The 17,566-nt window shown below is 52.0% G+C and overlaps 5 protein-coding genes across 5 annotated transcripts; 2 read left to right on the forward strand and 3 right to left on the reverse strand.

Annotated features, from left to right (window-relative positions):
- Positions 1 to 522: 522 nt before the first annotated feature.
- EDD37DRAFT_474797 (ABC bile acid transporter) lies at positions 523 to 6,233 on the reverse strand. The gene is made up of 2 exons (XM_062813153.1): positions 5,985 to 6,233; positions 523 to 5,935 (listed from the first exon to the last, which is right to left on the reverse strand). The coding sequence occupies exons 1-2, from the start codon at positions 6,053 to 6,055 to the stop codon at positions 955 to 957; spliced, it is 5,052 nt and encodes a 1,683-aa protein (XP_062668350.1). The 5' UTR covers positions 6,056 to 6,233; the 3' UTR covers positions 523 to 954.
- A 775-nt stretch (positions 6,234 to 7,008) lies between these two features.
- Positions 7,009 to 7,871, forward strand: EDD37DRAFT_651739 (ubiquitin-conjugating enzyme E2 R; the record flags this gene model as incomplete). Its single annotated transcript, XM_062818381.1, has 3 exons — positions 7,009 to 7,074; positions 7,124 to 7,250; positions 7,300 to 7,871. 3 exons carry the CDS (start codon positions 7,009 to 7,011, stop codon positions 7,869 to 7,871), a joined length of 765 nt encoding a protein of 254 aa, XP_062668351.1.
- Positions 7,872 to 8,152: 281 nt separating this feature from the next.
- Positions 8,153 to 9,677, reverse strand: EDD37DRAFT_635146 (microsomal epoxide hydrolase). Its single transcript, XM_062816892.1, has 2 exons — positions 9,345 to 9,677; positions 8,153 to 9,249 (listed from the first exon to the last, which is right to left on the reverse strand). Exons 1-2 carry the CDS (start codon positions 9,544 to 9,546, stop codon positions 8,222 to 8,224), a joined length of 1,230 nt encoding a protein of 409 aa, XP_062668352.1. The 5' UTR covers positions 9,547 to 9,677; the 3' UTR covers positions 8,153 to 8,221.
- A 758-nt stretch (positions 9,678 to 10,435) lies between these two features.
- Positions 10,436 to 15,180, forward strand: EDD37DRAFT_683228 (uncharacterized protein; the record flags this gene model as incomplete). Its single annotated transcript, XM_062819827.1, has 2 exons — positions 10,436 to 10,805; positions 10,867 to 15,180. The coding sequence occupies exons 1-2, from the start codon at positions 10,764 to 10,766 to the stop codon at positions 15,178 to 15,180; spliced, it is 4,356 nt and encodes a 1,451-aa protein (XP_062668353.1). The 5' UTR covers positions 10,436 to 10,763.
- A 313-nt stretch (positions 15,181 to 15,493) lies between these two features.
- On the reverse strand, positions 15,494 to 17,563 carry EDD37DRAFT_475361 (protoheme IX farnesyltransferase). The gene has a single exon (XM_062813156.1). The coding sequence runs from the start codon at positions 17,438 to 17,440 to the stop codon at positions 15,734 to 15,736; it is 1,707 nt and encodes a 568-aa protein (XP_062668354.1). The 5' UTR covers positions 17,441 to 17,563; the 3' UTR covers positions 15,494 to 15,733.
- Positions 17,564 to 17,566: the final 3 nt, after the last annotated feature.

Genomic DNA, 17,566 nt, shown 5'->3' on the forward strand with positions numbered 1-17,566 from the left:
AGGAAGGTTATGGTGATTAGTACTCGACAGCTTTCACAACTAGCAGTTCACCTACGCACGAAAAAGAGAGAGCCTACTTTTTATTTATAAGGTCATAAAGCCGACTTCTCTGCCAATGCCCCGCATTTTCGAGCAGCCTGACGTCCTTGCAGTGAATCTCGAGAAGGCGAATAACGAGGGGTGGTCCACATCACGGACAACGACCTTATCTCATCGAATAGCAAGCGGGAAAGGGTCAACTTGGGAGGAAAGTGAGGGGCCACTGGCCAGACGGCCGTCGCAAATGCAGGGACAAGTGAGGGACTCACCTCAAGTAGCAACCACTCAGCGGAACGGGACCCCTCGTCCGATGCCCACCAATCTCGTTTTCTCGTCTTTCGAGGTTGTGGGTGGTTTCCGAGGTGCCTGTCGTCAGAACCAACCCCGCGAAAAGCAGGGTTTCGAGAGGGGGGAAGGTAAGCGATGAGGGGAGGAGGAGCTTTGCTGATTGGAGACGAATTACCGAGGTAATATCCCATTTTCATCCTTAGCACGGTCCGGCTTCGGACAGAATCATCGTTCATGACCATGAAAAGCGTCATCCTCGATCTGTCGTTTCCGAGAACGACAAGAGATTGCTGGATCAAAAAAGATGTGACATATCTGCAGCAACTAGCAACAGCACAAGGTCGAAGAAGGCGTCTCGGCTCAGCCTTGCCCCCTGTTCCCCCGGACGAGGCTGAGGAGTGTTAGGAGTCTGAGCTGTCTTCGGACACGTATAGGAGCTGACATTGAAGTGCACAGCTGCTCGTCCTGACGACAACGTCATTGTCAAATCATATATACACACTCAGCGCATTATATATGTACACTGAAAAGTATGATTCGGCCTCCCTGATACGCTACCGCCCCGCTAAAACACCTGCAAAACAACTTGGGATGAATACCGCCCATTAAGAATACCTTTCAAGTCTTTCAGGAATCATCGACGAGTCTGCCGTCCTCCCATGCTTTTCTCGCCAATTCGTACAATGAGTCAAACTCACCACTGGTCTGACACATAGACCTGAAAAGGCCATCTTCCTGTTGGATCAACTCCCAAGGATGAGCATACTCTTTCACCTCGCCCTTGTCCAGAACCAGTACTCGGTCGTAGTCAACGATCGTCTGCAATCTGTGTGCAATTGTGAGAATCGTGTTGTTCTTGAGTTCTCGAAGGGTGTCCTGGATCTTGGAATCCGTGGCATAGTCGATCGAGGCAGTAGCCTCGTCCATGACAAGGATCTTTGGTGCTTTGAGTAGCGCCCGTGCAAGGCAAAGCAACTGCCGTTGTCCTTGAGATAGATTAGAGCCTGATTCTGCTATTGGCGACATTAGATCGTGGAATACGTTCTTGTTGTCTCTGGCATTACTGGGCACCTGCACCAGGGTTGATTCGGAGTTGATTGTTCCATTCGCGGACAACTGATGATCGGTATTGGTGCCATTAACGCGAAGAGTTGGAGAATGGCTTGATGGTTCCGAGGGAGACGTATCACCTGAGCGATCAGACGTGCCTTTGGGGCCGGATATTAGCTGAACCCGTCGAAGTGCCGTAAAGATTTCCTCATCGGTGAATAGCTCAAAGGGATCCAGATTGGACCTGAGAGTACCAGTGAATAGGGTGGGATCTTGTGGAACAATTGTGATAGCCTCGCGCAGATCTTGCAAGCCAATGAGTCCAATGTCAACATCGTCGATCAGAATCTTGCCCTCTTCTGCTTCAAGACCACGGAACAAGGCTAACGCAAGCGAGCTTTTGCCAGCCCCGGTTCTCCCGACGATCCCGACTTTCTGTCCAGGGTCGATGCGGAATGTCACTCTCTTCAATACTGGGTCGAGGTCGGTTCGATACCGTGTGCTGTATCCAATGAACTCGACAGCTCCATGCGAAGGCCAATTGGAAGCAGGCTGTGTCTCGGGGATGCTTGCCGATGCTTCCTGCTCAACATTAATGTACTCTTGAAGACGCTCAACCGCGTTCATGTTCTGCTCGTTCGAGGCATACAATCGGACAAGCCATAGAACGTTTTGGGTAAACGTGATGGCGTATGACAGAGCCAAACCTGCTGCTCCAGGGTCGATACTACCCGCCTTGAGGACTACAAACATCCCCGAGAAGAATGAAACGAAGGCTCCAGCGATGTCGATCCGAAAGGCGAGCCATCTGTTAGTGGCCCACAGATAGATGAATGGCCGATTATGGGTGTTTACTCGCAGGTGACTCTCCTGTATGAATCTGGACTCATCGCCATAAGCTCGAATGGTCACCACGCCCGATAGCGTCTCGCCAAAGTGCTGGAACAGTGGGCTCCGCTGCACGGCCTCGATTCGCTTCAGATCGCGTGACGATCGAATGTACAAAAGGCCAGTGAGGACATACATGATCGTGATGAAGAAGCCCGGGATCAGGAAAGCTGGCGTGATGACGGAGATGAGGATAACAATGGTCAAGACCGATGCAGCACTGTGAAGCAAACCTATCGCAACGGGAGCCACTTCTTGATCCAATGCTTGGATGTCTTTCGAAAATCGGTTCGTCAACTGGCCGAGCGGCGTAGAGTCAAAGAAGCGAAACTTTGCGCGCAAGATGCTTGTCAACAACTTCTCGTGGAGATGCCATGATGCACGTTGCGAGCCCAAGAAGAGGATGATCTCTCTTCCGAAACAAATCGCGACGTACGCCAGGCCGATAAGCGCATAGATTCCAAGGTAATACCATGCATCGACATCATACACCTTCTCCAAAACCCAGAATCCAGGTGCAGTCTGTGGTGTTTGAAGGGAGGATCCTCCAAGGTTGGAAGTTGATGTCATGGAATGAACATGATGAAATCCATGGACTGCCGCATGAGCCCTATCTGTACGTCGCAGATGGTAAGCATTCGCCCATTGTCGGATCCAAACATTCGTTGCTACCGAGCCAACTTGTGTGGCGATGAAACCAAAGGCGGCAAAAATCCAGTACCACCAAGGGCCCATAGCCTGAAGATACATTTTGATTGTTGAGAGCTTGACACTTCCTGTGGCCTTGGCCTCGATCCGGGTGTCAACAAATGACCTTTCTGGTTTATTGAGCATCGCTTTTATTCTGGCAGTCTTTCCGCCAGACTCTGAAGTCACTGGTCCATTACCTCCTGACAGCTTTGAAGTCTCTTCTTCTAAATTGGATGGCACTCTCGAAGGTGCACGAGAGGTCCCTCTTGAGACAGGCCGAGACTTGAGAAGTTCATCACCAAGCGCACCGCTTTGAGCAACCTGTTCTGGCGTTCCTTGGGACGTGATTTTACCGTTTTCCAAGACCACCACTTGAGCCGCGAACGGCACGGTCAATGCAACATTGTGTGAGACCAGGATGCAGGTACGATGCGCCATCAAGTCGCCAGTAAGGGCCTCCTCGAATATGTGTTTCGCAGTGTGCGCATCCACAGCGCTCAAGCAGTCATCGAGAAGCAGATGCTTTGAATTCGAGTAGATAGCCCTTGCCAGTGATATTCTTTGCTTCTGGCCTCCAGACATGGTTATACCTTTCTCCCCGACCAGGGTTGCGTCACCTGCATCCAGGATTTCCAGATCCCGCTCAAGTGCACACACCGAGATGACCTCGTGATAACGATCCTCATCATAGTGGCTGGCAAAGAGGATGTTGTCCTTGATAGTGGCGTTAACAAGCCAGGCTTGTTGGGCGCAATATGCTACACTCTCTGTTAGACCCGTGATGGTGGCAGGTCGCAGATCTTGCCGCACCGAGCCTCCTGGGATGTAGACACTTCCGCTGAGCAGTTGCATTTCACCGAGTAGAGCCATAAGCAAAGACGTTTTGCCGGACCCGGTTGGGCCAGCTATTACACTCAATTGGCCGATTGGGAAGTCCACGCTCGCATTGATCAGGCGGAATGCTTCTGTTGCGTCCGAGGAACTTGTGCTCCACGTCAAGGTGGCATTCTCAAGGGCGATACGAGTGGTCGGGAGACTCCGTCTTTTGCTTTGGCGCAATTGACTGTATTTCTCTGTTTCCTCTTCTTCGAGGAACTTCTCAACCCGATCCACCGATACTTTGGACTCCTGGATATGCGCCACCATATCTGCCAATTGATCCAGTGGTATGCGCAGGAGAGAAAACATGGACAAAGCTGGAAACGCAACCGATGGCACAAGCGGGCGCCTTTCAACCTTTGTGTAAATGAGGAAAGAAGCGAAGGTGATTATGATCGGGACACCGCTCCAGATAGTCGCGGCACTCGCCCACAAGACGTATTTTCGCCACAGCGCAGACAATTCTATTCTCCTTTTCTCGTTGACGTTGTTCTGGAAGCGCTGTTCCCAAGCAAAGTATTTGATGATTCGGATGTTCTGAAGCACTTCGTTGGTCACATGGATCCTGGCGTCAGTAGCGGTCATAATCCTTTTCTGTGCGGCTTGAAAGGAATTTGCAATGTAGAAGTTGAGTGGTAGTAAGAGAACCATGAGCACAATGCCCACGAAAGAGCTAAAGCCCAGAACTCTGTACAGTAACCCGACAGCCATGGCAAGCTGCACTGGAGTAGCTGCCCAGAGAAAGTGGAGATATGAGCAAATCTCAGCCACCTTGAAGGAGTCGATAGACATGAGGTTGATGATAGTCCCGTTATTGGCCTGTGTGCTAGCAGCCTTCTTAAGACTGGAGTCAAGCTGGAGCCCGTCCCGGGCCTTTTTCCCTCGCAGAGTCCAGAATGACCTGACCTTGGCCAAGAGCGGTTGCTTGTCCTTCGGCGGCTCCTTTGCGTCGTCATCGGTGCTCGCCGCGGCCTTTCTTCGCAAGGTTTTTGAGTAGATTTCGCCCACGATGATCGCGCGTAGTTGAATACATATCTTCCTTCCGATCCACAATCCTTGGCCATCACTGACCGCCTGTATTGCGCCGGTAGCGAAAAGAAGCACAACATATAACCATGCTGCACTGATTGGAGTCTTGTCCGAATCCTCCAGATATTCGAGGATGGCTTTCAACAGTAGTGTGGGGACAAACATGAAAATACTTCCCAGCATAGCCCATGCGCCTTGTATGAGAAGTTCGGTCTTGAAATGTAGGAGGAGTCGAACAGCGAGTTGATGGGTCTTCTTGATCTGACGGAAATGAGCCAGGACTGTCTCAGCTTTGTCGGCCAAAGCCACGTTCCAGACATCGGTTAGTTCAAGCGTCCTCTTGTAACCCCTCCAGACTATTGGATCGACCCAGGTGAAGGTGGCATGCGAGAGGATACTAGCCAACGGCTCCCGAGATGGCTCGATGTCGCCTTCATATTCCAGGAGCACGCCCCGGTTCCCTTTTCGAGAGCACAGTGTAATCAGGACAAGGATGCTTGTAATGACGAAGGAGATTATTGTCGTGATTTGCAGCAGACGGTCAACCGGGTGAACGAGAACAGATCGGAAAACCCAGACCAGAGTAAGCCATTGTGTTGCGTAAAGCAGGGCGCTGTGATCCCAGAGGTGCTTGACGGGGATCGCCCATGTTGTGGTTGTAGCAAGCAGTCGAGACCCCGCAAGTATGGAAAGATATGCAGACACGGTGGTCTCTGCTATAGATGCCCTTCTCCTGCGATTTGATGTATCGAGTGTATTGACGATGTTGAGCACCAGTTGACCCAGCACCAACAGGAATTCGATTGTGACCAGGAAGACTTCTCCAGTAGGTCTATCCACGTCTTTCGTTCCATGGTGGCCATGACTGTATGTCTTTTGCAGTGTCAGCCTAGCTAGGCTGTCATCATCATCTTCGTCTGCGTCGATCGAGGTTTCGTCCTCGTCGCTGATATCGACCAGAATTGAGTGACGTTTCCGCGATTGCTTTTGTACTCTTTGCAGGATTAATTGCGATAGGAGGAGTAGAAATGAAATGGCGCATGCCAATAAGGGGAACAATGTCTCAAGGTAGCTATGAATGTCAGTAAGAGACCAAAGTTCGGGATGAGTATGGAACACACTCTGCTTGGAAGCAAAGGCTCAGATCATCGGTACGCCATATCGGTGGCTTGCACTGCGCAAACATCTTCATAACAATGACCTCTCTTGCGTTGATGCGGGGAACAACCCAACCATCTCGATAAAAGCAATAGAGACGCGGTGAAATATGTGCAAGGTGCAGATGTACAGAAAAAAGGTCAAAGACAGTAAACCACCAGTAAAGCCCACATGGCAGCAACGACGGTGTCTTGGAAGGCGCTCGGTCGTTTGCTAACAAAAACAGTGAAATGGAGACTTAACTTATTGTAGCGGAAGTGGATGGAGTTTCCCGCGTGGATCATGATCATGATGCGTCTGTCGCCTCAGACGCCACTTTGCTTGACTCGATGTTGTGACGGAAGTCAGGAACGCCCAGGCCAGGGCTTTGGATTTGGGGTTGGGGTCGGTCGCCTCCCGGGATGCAAACACCTAATCTGTGGTTGATGGACGCCGGGTCATTTAGGCGCCACAACCAGAGATAAGGCCTCAAACTACGACATCGGCCCTAGGTTTGATAACCATGGCCACCTGCAAACTCTAGACTCGACCTGGACTCAACCATCTGTGCACCGTCTCTCATATGTAATCCTGACATCCTCCCATCATTACCACCACTTCAACCTCGTTCTAAACACTCTCACCATACCTCGAGCCACCCTTCCTTACCATTTGATTGTTCTGACTTCCAGCCTTTGATACGACACAATCACTGCAGTACTGCCTTTCTCTGGTTTCAAAAGGACATTTTCACGCCTTGGAGCAATGTTGTGCCGGTAACAACAACTGCCTGCGCGTCCAACACAATCCGAAGCACATCTACCCTTCCGAAGAATAATTACAAGCTGCTGTCATTTACTGTCTGTCACTGCTTGATCGACTTGGGACGTGTTTCCCCGGTTCCGTCTAGTAGCCTCCCTACATCCTTATCCGGCTCATCATCAACCAACACCTCAACTCCACCATATCTCGGCTTTTCCCCTCGTATTGAGAATCCGACCATCCAGTATGTCGCAGGCTGTCCTGCTGAAGGAATACAAGGCTCTTGCCCGAGAAAGATGGGTGCAGATCGATGTAGGTTGCCCCACCACCAGCACGTGTGGCATGGACTTACATGGAACAGATTGACGAAGATAACATCTATCACTGGAATCTGGCGTTGATGGTCCTCAACCCTGATTCCCTGTACTATGGCGGTTACTTCAAGGCTCAAATGAACTTTCCCAAGGACTATCCTTACAAGCCACCGGGTTAGCATTACACATTGTTCGAAGTCGCAGTCATACTGACCCGTTACAGACTTCCGCTTCCTCAAGCCACTATGGCATCCGAACATCTACCCTGATGGACGTCTCTGCATCTCGATCCTTCACGCACCTGGAGAGGACATGATGTCCGGAGAGTCTGCCGGTGAGAGGTGGTCGCCGGCACAGCGAGTGGAGTCAGTCCTCATTTCGATACTTTCTCTCCTGGATGATGCCGAGATCTCTTCTCCTGCCAATGTCGATGCGAGCGTCATGTTGAGAGACGACAAGGACACTTTCAAGAAAAGAGTGCTACAGGACGTCAACGCATCCAAAAAAGACATTCCTGAGGGTTTCATCATGCCGACACACGAGTCAACTAAGCCAGTCATCGAGAAGATCGACGATAACTTTTGGAATGATAGTGATGCGGAGGAAGTTGACTTTGATGATTTCGATGATTTCGACGACGATGCCGCCAATGGAAGCGAATCTGATGAAGCATTGAACAACGACTCGGAGGATGAGGAGAACTACGACGAGGATGACGAGGACACCCAGCATAACAATAAGGGCAAATCGCGTTCATCCAGATTAGACTCGGAGATGACTGAGCCGGAGGACTAAGAGTGACTAAACATGGTTGTTGCACGGTTTGGAATGTTGAACAAAAGGACTCTCGTACCAACAACATACATGGGCTGCACAGCAGGTTTCATTCTCCGGTCACCTCGAGCGTTTTCGATTCCTCAATCATTTGAATGAGCAAGGCGTTGGGGATTTTGGTAACAAGGCGCAAACACAGGACGGTTCATAAGAGGTCGGCATTGTTCATATGAAAGGGGGTTTCCTGCATTATTTTTCCCACAGAATTTGCCGATAGTACAATACGTTAAATCAAGACCCATTCTCAAACAGAATATCGAAAGCGTGTACTTTTCTTCCCAAGCTCACCATAAGCATCGACGATTTTGAGCTCACGAGTCCTGCTTGATCAGTTTCAGAATCTCCTCGACACACCTCTCGGGCTGTTCCTGGTTGACCCAGTGTCCGGCACCCTCAACAAGGACTGTCCCTTTATACATCTGTTTCTGCACACTCTTCCCCTGCTCCATCGCCTCGATAGCCCCAGGTTCCTGGTACGTTCCCCAATCACTCTTTCCCGCGATAAACACCGTGGGCACGGAGATCTTTGCACCAGACCACGCCATGATCTCCGCCGCGATATTCGGCTGAGTCTGGACTCGATACCAATTCAAACCTCCTTGGAACGTTGTCCGGGCGTATTCCTTTGCATACACTGCCAATTCATGATCCGGCAGCCAGCGCGAAGAGCGCTCCGCTACCACCTTCGCGTCCTCGTCCCGCATATCCCGCGCCACGCCCTGACGCATTGTGTCGTCTTGATCCATGATGTAGTATCTCGGCATTTTCTCGAGTTCGGTGGCCGTCCAGCCCTCTAGGGGATAAGGCTTATTGCCGTCCCAGTCCGCGGACTTGAGGTGGAAGTAGCCTCGCAAAAAGGTGTGGAGGGGCCCACCGGTTGGATAAGTCATTTCTTTGTTGCTAGGGGGAGTGCAGTAGTACCATTTATAATGCTTCCTGGGCTGGGGCAATTCGCTGAGCGCCTTCTCCATGTCCGTTGCGGCACCGGCTGGCGGGGCAGGTGATGGCTCTCCGTACGACGGCGATGTACCTGTGGGAAGCTGGGGAGGGCCTTTGGTTGGATGGGACATGAGGACTAGCCTGTGAAACATATCTGGCCTTGCTGTTGCTGTTAGTGCGGCGGTGACGGCGCCGAAGTCGTGGCCTACGATGGCGGCCACAGACTTGTAGCCTAGTGCGTGGACGAGCGTGACGGTGTCTTTGATGAGACTCAACGGACTGAATGATGAGGCTTGGAGGGGTTTCCGGGAGAAGGTCCGGCCGTAGCCTCGTTGGTCAAAGGCCACGGCGTGGTAGCCTTGGGCTGAGAGAAGGGGGAGAATCTTGCGCCATGAATATCCTACCAATTATCAAAAAGTTGTGTCATGCAAACTTGGAACAAAACGAAAGTCTTGTGCTTTAATGGCACAGTCTTTCGCGAAGATGAATACTTACCAACTTCTGGGAATCCATGACATAGGACGATCAACTGTGGTTTCTGGGATAGATTGGTGGGGAGGGATTCGAGGATGTGGAAGACAAGGCTGTGGGGGGTGGTGTCAACGAATCTCGACCTCACACCATCTGGCAGAGAGAGGGGAGGGAGGGTTGTAGGGTCAGTGGCATCTGATGGCGAGTCTTGATGAGTATAAGCCATGATGGATGTGTGTGGTTGGGGCGACTCTGTGCTACTGTGTGACGACGGTGTTGATGGCAGTATAGACACGAACGTAAGTGTGCGTAAGTTATGCCCATGAACGACCGAGGTATATATATTTCGATTTTTCTGTCTCCTCTGGAGCCTGAAGTCGAGGTGCTTACCCTTTTTGTCCTCGGAGACCGTCCGAGACTACAAGCAATGACTCTCTGATGGCTTTGATGGCCTTTGCAGGACTAGCCCAAAATACTCGACCTTATGGAGGTATTTCAAACACCAGTCTCGTAGGAGTCCCGTACCTCGGTCTGTCATTTTGGATAAACCTTTTCTAGCCTAGCATCACATTCGTCTCTAGAATAGGATATCTCAAGATCTCAGGCATCGCATTTGAGCAATATTCTACCACAGTAGAGTCTGGGCCAATATTCTCTTGTGTGACCATTCTTTCCATTCCTCTAAAATTTCTTGATGCTGCTCTTCGAAATTCTTGCAGGTTGTGGACTGGAACGATGAATTGATGACGTTGGACCTCCCTTACCTGTTTGGATTGCTATGACGGATGGTGACATATGCAGATTGAATGGGTGTGATGTGTTGTACAGTCTGTTCTGGTTGTGTCTGGCTGACTTCGCTCACAATGTCCATATATATATACCGAGTTGATATAGTGCTGTGTTGGGATGCCTCGGGTAGAACAAACACCAATAATCCGGAAAGGGAAAGGAGATACAAGTAATACCCTTGACAAGCTGAACAGCATGTCAGCTGTGATTTGATTTTCTTAGGGAGATGGGAAGACTTGGAAACACAGGAAATTGTGGAAAGAAAGATTTAAGTGACGTAGAAACCCAATCCTGTCCAATTACATCCCGACACCTGAGCCACACTTGCCGTCAAGCCCGCCCGTTCTCTGCTTGCCTGGCAACATTGTTTCCTCAGAGCTCACACCTAGACCGTTCCTCAACATCCGTATTCCTTGTCCTTGTCATTAACTGAACTTTCATCCTTTCCTACCTTTCATTTTGCGCAGTACCGACGCTGCTGCTTCACTCGGGACCGACATGGGGAAGTTGATCGCCGCGATCCCGGATCCAACAGAAAGCCGATAACAATCCTCAGCCACGCGCGCCAGGGATTCTTCAATCCGCCTGCGACACGATCAAGCCCATCGATCATCGAGGTAGACACCACCTGCGACCACGACCACCGGCGCAACGATGAGTATGTTTCACAGACGAAGCAGGTCGGCTTCGGCCTCGGTATGTAACCCCTTCTGTCACTTTTGTACCTCAATCATCAAGTGCTGACGTATAACCTCAGCGGCCCCAAAACAATAATGCTTCCGCTTCTGCCCATCTGGCTGCAAGTCAGGCCTTTTTGAACAACAGAGTCTCCATGGGGCAATTGTCAGCTTCAGCTGCGGCCACCGCGCTGAGGACAATGTCTCCCTCGCCGACCCCAGTAGATCAGGTTCAGACGAAGCGCATGATCCAAAGGCAAGCCTCTCTTTCAACTTTGTCAGGATCCGGTAGAGGTAGATCAAGAGGCGGTCTACAGAGGCAACACAGTGCCAGTTCTATGACTGAGAGAACATTTAGAACTCCCTCGCCCTCCCCGTCGAGACAACCGTCCCGACCCGATCCTGCAACTGCGCCTCCTCTACCCAGCATACCACAAGAATACGCTGCTAGTCCGGCGCAACCGGCGAAAAAGAAGAAGCGCGCTTCCAGTTCCGGACCTGCTCCGCCTCGAGTCTCATCGCCCCCATTGACTCGACCCGGCGCCCGCGGGCAAAGTCTCGATCGCTACGGGCGTGTTCAGCAACAGGCGCCGACACCAACGCAGAAAAAAAGTAACTTGCCCAGCGTGAATGAACTTGTGCGCACCGACAGTTATAACTCTGTCAACTTTTCGAGACCTTTGTCACCACGTCCGCAATCGCCCCCGGCATCACCAACGTTGGCCAACGGAGATAGATCCTCGGGCCCTGCAGCTCTCAATGCCATCTCTGCAAGAGAAGCCGAGAATATACAATACAACCTTGCGCAGACCGCAAATCAACCCGTCAAAAAGAAGAAAAAGAAGGTCATCCCTGGCTCATCCGAAGGCAGCCATTTGTCAACCGGTACAATGGCAAGCAAGCCTGTGGTGACCCCTCTCGAACCCGGTCCTGAACCTGATGATGATCTGAATGGTGATGCCAGTGAAGAAGAAGAAGAAGAAGAAGAAGAGGAAGAAGAGCAAGATCGAGTGACCAAGAAAAAGAAGAAGGGGGCGCTTACAGGCGAGGCTACTCATTTCCCGCCTGCCGATACTTCATCGCGTGCGGATTCCGACTCCGATTCCAATGTGGACAGGTCAAAAGAAAAAAGAGCGCAGAGGGCTTCGGGCAAGCTGGCGAAGCAGCCATCTGTTGTTCGTGAAGACTGGGAAGGTGAGCAAGAAGGGGCAGACGGAACCAGTCCTTCAGCAGTTGAATCTACATCATTTTATGAAACAAGCTCTACTCAACATGCAACGACATCTGCTAAAAGAGCAACCAACACTGCCAATGTATCCAGGAAGATTGAAGAGCCTGGTCCTCCACCAGCCAAAAGCCCTCTACGGCCTGTACCACAGGAGTCTCAGCCGGTCAGCTCATCTAACGAACCGCAAACAGCTTATGCAGCAGCTACCAGCCTTCAAGTAACCGAGCCGCGTCCGCAACGTGAGACGTCTCTCAGCCCTTCGAGATCAACAAGATTCTCTGATCGGCTCTCGTCAGATCTGGCCATGGGAAAAAAGCACGAACCTCTGCCTCGATCTGTCTCGCCCGCCAAGTCCGCTCTCAAACACCACTCTCCCAGCCCCGCTGGTGCGCCAGGCTCACGCACTCGCGGTTCTAGTGTCACCCCGAGCGAATCCTCAGACATCTCTAGTGCTTCAGTGGATGGTCAGGCGAAGCGAAAGAAATCTGTTCGTGTGAGCTTTGACGCTCAACCAGAGATTGTGGGGACGTCGGCCGCGACTGACGGCGGTGACAGTACAAGCAAAGAAAGGAAGGGTTGGTTTGGTTCCAGCAAAGGCAAACCACCACTAACTACCATACCCTCGAACGATGATATGGAGGAGTTGATGAAACCACGACCACAACTTCCATCTTTCGGCAGTGTTCGTGGCCAGAAATTCCGCGACGCGAACGACACAAATACCACTCAGTCACCCAGAGGACCTTCAACGTCAACAACCGCCACCCCAAGCAAGCCTATTTATTCATCAGTCACGATGGACCCAAGTCCCGCACCTTCTCCAGGAGTATCTAGTGATTATGCCGTCGGGGGCATTCTTGCCCAGGAAGCTCAGAAGCGGTCAAATCTACCGTTGCCGCCAGAGGTCACGTCGGTGCATGGTACACTCTCCTACTCTGATTCTGAGAGTGATTACGAGGCGGAGCAGGCACCTGTCGAAACTCCTAAAAGAAACGCAGTGGACGTCGAAAGACCTCATGTGCCCACGCAAGAGCCAGTAACCAGTGAGCCGCCGACAAAGGCTGCTGACTTGAGGAACGAGGCCGATGTGCCCATAGTACAGATTTCCCCTCCCACTCCTGCCCCTGAGCAGACAAAGGCGTTCGATCAGTGGAATGTCGCAGTACCAGGTGGATTTCCTGTCTCTCGTGAGGCGCTTGCTCAATTGGAATCATCACAACAGCATGCCTCCAATGCCGCCGATGCACCTACCACGAATAACGGACTTGGCATCAACGCCGCCGAAGAGAGTGAATCCGACAATGACAGTATCTATAGTGACGCCGCAGAAGATCCTGATGAGCTTGATGGCACTGGCTTTGGCTCCATAAATGCGATTGTGGACAGTCCAGTCGTGGCACCATCTCCAGCACAGGTGGCCTCTCCACCCGAGAGCCCGCTTAGGCCCAGTGGAGGGTCACAATCTCAAGGAATGCTCTCCGCTGGTGCCTGGGAAGAGACACAGGCTCGCTGGCGTAATCTTGCGGAGCAGACGAGAAAGCCCTCGCCACTGGCAAATACTGAAGAAGCAGAATCGCCTATACTGGAGCAGCCAGCACCACCACCGCCGCAACAACCCCAGCAGCAGCAAGTATCACAGCCCAGGGCCCAGCAAGTTCCACAGGCTCCAGTGGCTCAGCCTAGACAGAAAAAGCAATCTCCGGCTACCGTAGCTGCTCTTGCGTCTATCCCAGCTGCCGCACGCACTGTACAACAAGGGGCGCCCAACATCCCGCCTCGAAAGAAGAAGAAACAAGGCACTTCGCAACCAACTACCAACCCAGGCAGAACGGGCGCTCCTGCTGCCGGTGCACCTTTCAAACAGTCTATGCGAGCAAACGGCCCGCCTGAAACAGGAGGATCGATCCCCAAGACTATGCGAAATTCAAATCGCAATTCCGCACCAGTTGCGTCCCAGCAGCAGCAACGACAATCTCAACCTCCGCCACGCACTAGTCAGACGCCGCAGCCCAGAGCAAATCTACAGAAGAAGCATATACCCTCAGCTGCTGCTGCTTCGTCTGCTGCACTAACGCCACGGAAGCCGCCTGCTCCCGTAACAAGAAATGACAGTGATTCCGATAGCTCATTCCGCAAAGCCCGGCGAAGCAAGTCCACAAGTGGAGGCCAGTACACCATGCGTCGAAGCATGAGGGCAGCCGCTGAACCAACTATGCGAGAAAACTCGCGAAATGGAGTCCGATCAGTATCACCTGTTGGGCGACAACCATTTGAGTCACCGGCACAGCCACGTACTATGCGGACGTCAATGAGAGCTTCTGGGGATGCTCCCTCCCTGCGTGGTTCAGTTGATGCTAAGCGGTCATCATCATTGTTTGGTCGCAACAACGATCGCAGGCAAGAAAGTGTGCCACCCGTGCCAAGTGCGTACTCTCGGGTCGTCGACTCGGACGATGAGGACAACGCTTCACGAGGGGGCAGGTTCCGATCGCGCTTCGCAGATGATAGTGACGATGAAGCCGACTACGCCCCTGTTCGTGGAATTCCACGACGGGCAGATGAAGGTGACTCGACAGATCTGGAGGATAGTTCGGACGAAGGAAGGCGAGCAGCATCGCGCAATCCGTCCAAGCTACAGCTACAGATTCCTTCAGACCCGATACCGCGCCCTGGTACGGCGGAACCAATGTCGCCAAATACTGCGAAGAAGCGAGGTCTGTTCAGTAAAATGTTTGGCAGTGGCAAGAAAAACGACGAGGCGTTGTCTCCCGTCGCTGAATATCCGCAGCCGCCACCAAAGTTCGACTTGACGAAACCGGCCAACCTTGGTTTCTCCTCCAAGCAAGAGCGAGATCGCATGATTGCACAGACTCAGGCCAAGCTTGAAGCGGCCCAGGGAGCGCCGCCCCCACAAGGAAAGGCCAAGTTGCAGCGAAGGCATACTCCTCAGCGTGTCATGAGTGACTCGTGGCCTCTACCTCCCAAGATGTCGGATTATGCCCACGATCGGCCTAACACATCGGATGGTCCGCCCGCGCGCAATGGCTCAACTAGGCTTGGTCAGGGCAGTATGCGGACGCAGCAAGAGCCGGTCGAGGCAATTGGGCGAGGTGGAAAGAAGAAGAGGTTCCCTATGTTGCGAAAGGCTTTTGGTCTGAAGGATTAGAAGTGCTTTGGGCTTGAAGACTAAGTATGGTGAATACATTTTGTCTTACGGTAGTAATTCACCGACACGCGAGCTGGTTTTACTATTTGGACTATACACGGAAATGTAGGGGCGTGGAGATGGTGGTGGAAAAGCCCTCGATCAAAAGCTCCGGCCCAATGTGGGCGGAATGGTTTTCTGGACACAGATTGAGAGATCATTAACCTGAGACGGCCGAGTATATAGTATACAAAAGACACAGCAGCTATATGACTGTGCGTAACTTAGTAGATAATCAATAATGCGTTTCAAAAGATACAAAAGTCCTTGGAACATTTCTAATACTATGTTCAATAGGGGAGGGGATATTCCTAGCCATTATCTCGTAGCCTGAAGACCGTTCGATATCTAAAATATGATTCGACTTTCATGATCCGCATTTACTGTAGACACAGAAGCAGTTTCGTCGAGACATGCTTCCTCAGCCACTACCAGAGACCACCTTCTGCGGCCTGATCCTAGTTTTAGAGAGGCTGGCAGCACATAGCTTTTCGACTCAGTCGAAGTAGCCTCCTCATGTTGGCTTCTTCAGTCCAAGCACGGCCGTGCTGATACTGCCCTGAGGTGTCGACGGCTGATTTGCCGACTCCATGCCCAACGCATCACCGTCGAAATCAACTTCGTCAGCCTCGTCATAGAGATTTTCGGGTGTGCCGAAGAACCCATCCCACAACCCTCTCTTACATACCAACGCTCCGACCAGCACAAGAGGTAGCTGCCATACACTTGCCCAGAAAAGTCCTCTGGCGCTACCACCGGCGCCTTGTTTTCTCCAGAAACGAATCGCTTCACGGGTCATCCAGACATTGCAAGCGGTGCTGATGGCTAGGAAACCCGAGTCCACGTATCCTGACCAGTAGAGCAATCCGCATATCGGGAACATGGCAATCGAGTAGCGTAGTGCGACTCGTGCATTTCGCGCAGGATTGGTCCAAGCCAACATTTTATGCCCGGCGGTTTTGTAGTCGTCTCGGATGGTGTGAGACAAGGACATGAAGTGAGGGAATTGCCAGGCAAACAGTAGCGCTGCCAGAGCCCAGCCCCCGACAGAGCTCTCGGAGAAGAGGAGATCTTGCCATGAGTGGTGCTCCGAGGTGGCGACTTCGCCGGCGGCCGCACACCATCCCATCAAGGGCGGTATGCCGCCCACGATGGCACCGACCCATGTATTGGCAGCGGAGATTCTTTTCATCGGTGTGTAGACGCCGGCGTACAGGAAGATGTTTAGAGCCGAAAGTCCGGCCACGGTAGGATTGGTGCCGTAGCCTAGGAGGAGTAGTCCTGACGCTCCACATAGGAGTGCAAAAAATGATGCGGCGCGCTTGGAGATGAGGTTTCGTACGAGCGGCCTGTTTCGGGTTCGGGTCATGAGAGCGTCGTACTGAGGCTCGAAAAGCATGTTGAGTGTGTTGGCGCACGCACATGATAGGAAGGTGCCGGAAGTCAAGAAAAGTAGCGTGAGGGTCGATGTGGAAAATGACGACTCCACGGAAGAGGCTGTGGAGGAGAGAAGTTCGGGGATGGGATATAAAGAGTATGCTGAGGTCGTTGTCAAGAGGATCAGGAAGGACAATCGAGGTTTGGTTAGGGAAAGGTAGGTGGCCATTCTGCGGCGAAAGGTGGCGGAAGTTGGCATGGATGCAGCGGCGGTGGTTAGCTGCGATGAGGCATCGAGCGGTAATGATTCTTCGACCTCAACACGAGGTGGTAAGACTTCGCTTTCTTTCCGTCTCTTCCTTCTCCTGTGAGGTAGCAGGTCTTCTGATTGAGTGTCGGGCTCGGCGTGGACGACTTGTGGTATTTGCCTTGTTGACTCGATTTCTTGACCTTCTCTTGTTTTAAGCATGGCCTCTTTGTGATCTGAAGATATCCTGCCAAATTCCTCCTCTGCGCGGGATCTTTGATCCTGCCGAATTGGCACAGTCCCTCGGCTCTGCTGTGGTTCCGCCACTGTGCGCATCGCAGCTAAGAGTCCGCTCTTGACCCATCCTCTTTCGAGAGAGTTGTTGGCGGAGAAATAGTCCCGAACGAAACTCTGCGAGTGCCTGCCAGTGCCTCGAGGCCCGCCACTGGCACGTGATGAGCCTGTGTGAAGGTTCCTCTTTGCCTGCGTAGATGAGCGTAGAAAAGTGTCGGACAAGGAGGCATGGCGGGAGACTCTTGTTAGGCAGTCGGAGCAAACGGTATAACGCGACAAGCGCGAGACTGCCGGGGCAGCCATATTTTGTGCCTACGAAGGCGAGTGATGGCAAGACAACATCGAGATCTTCTGTGCTGGTGATGTAGAAGGGACGTTACGAATTGGAGCTTGAGGTAAGTTAATTGCGGAGATCGTCCATCACTACTC

This window comes from Exophiala viscosa, assembly GCF_022695815.1.
Source record: "Exophiala viscosa unplaced genomic scaffold EDD37scaffold_8, whole genome shotgun sequence".
In the NCBI taxonomy this organism is placed as follows: domain Eukaryota; kingdom Fungi; phylum Ascomycota; class Eurotiomycetes; order Chaetothyriales; family Herpotrichiellaceae; genus Exophiala; species Exophiala viscosa.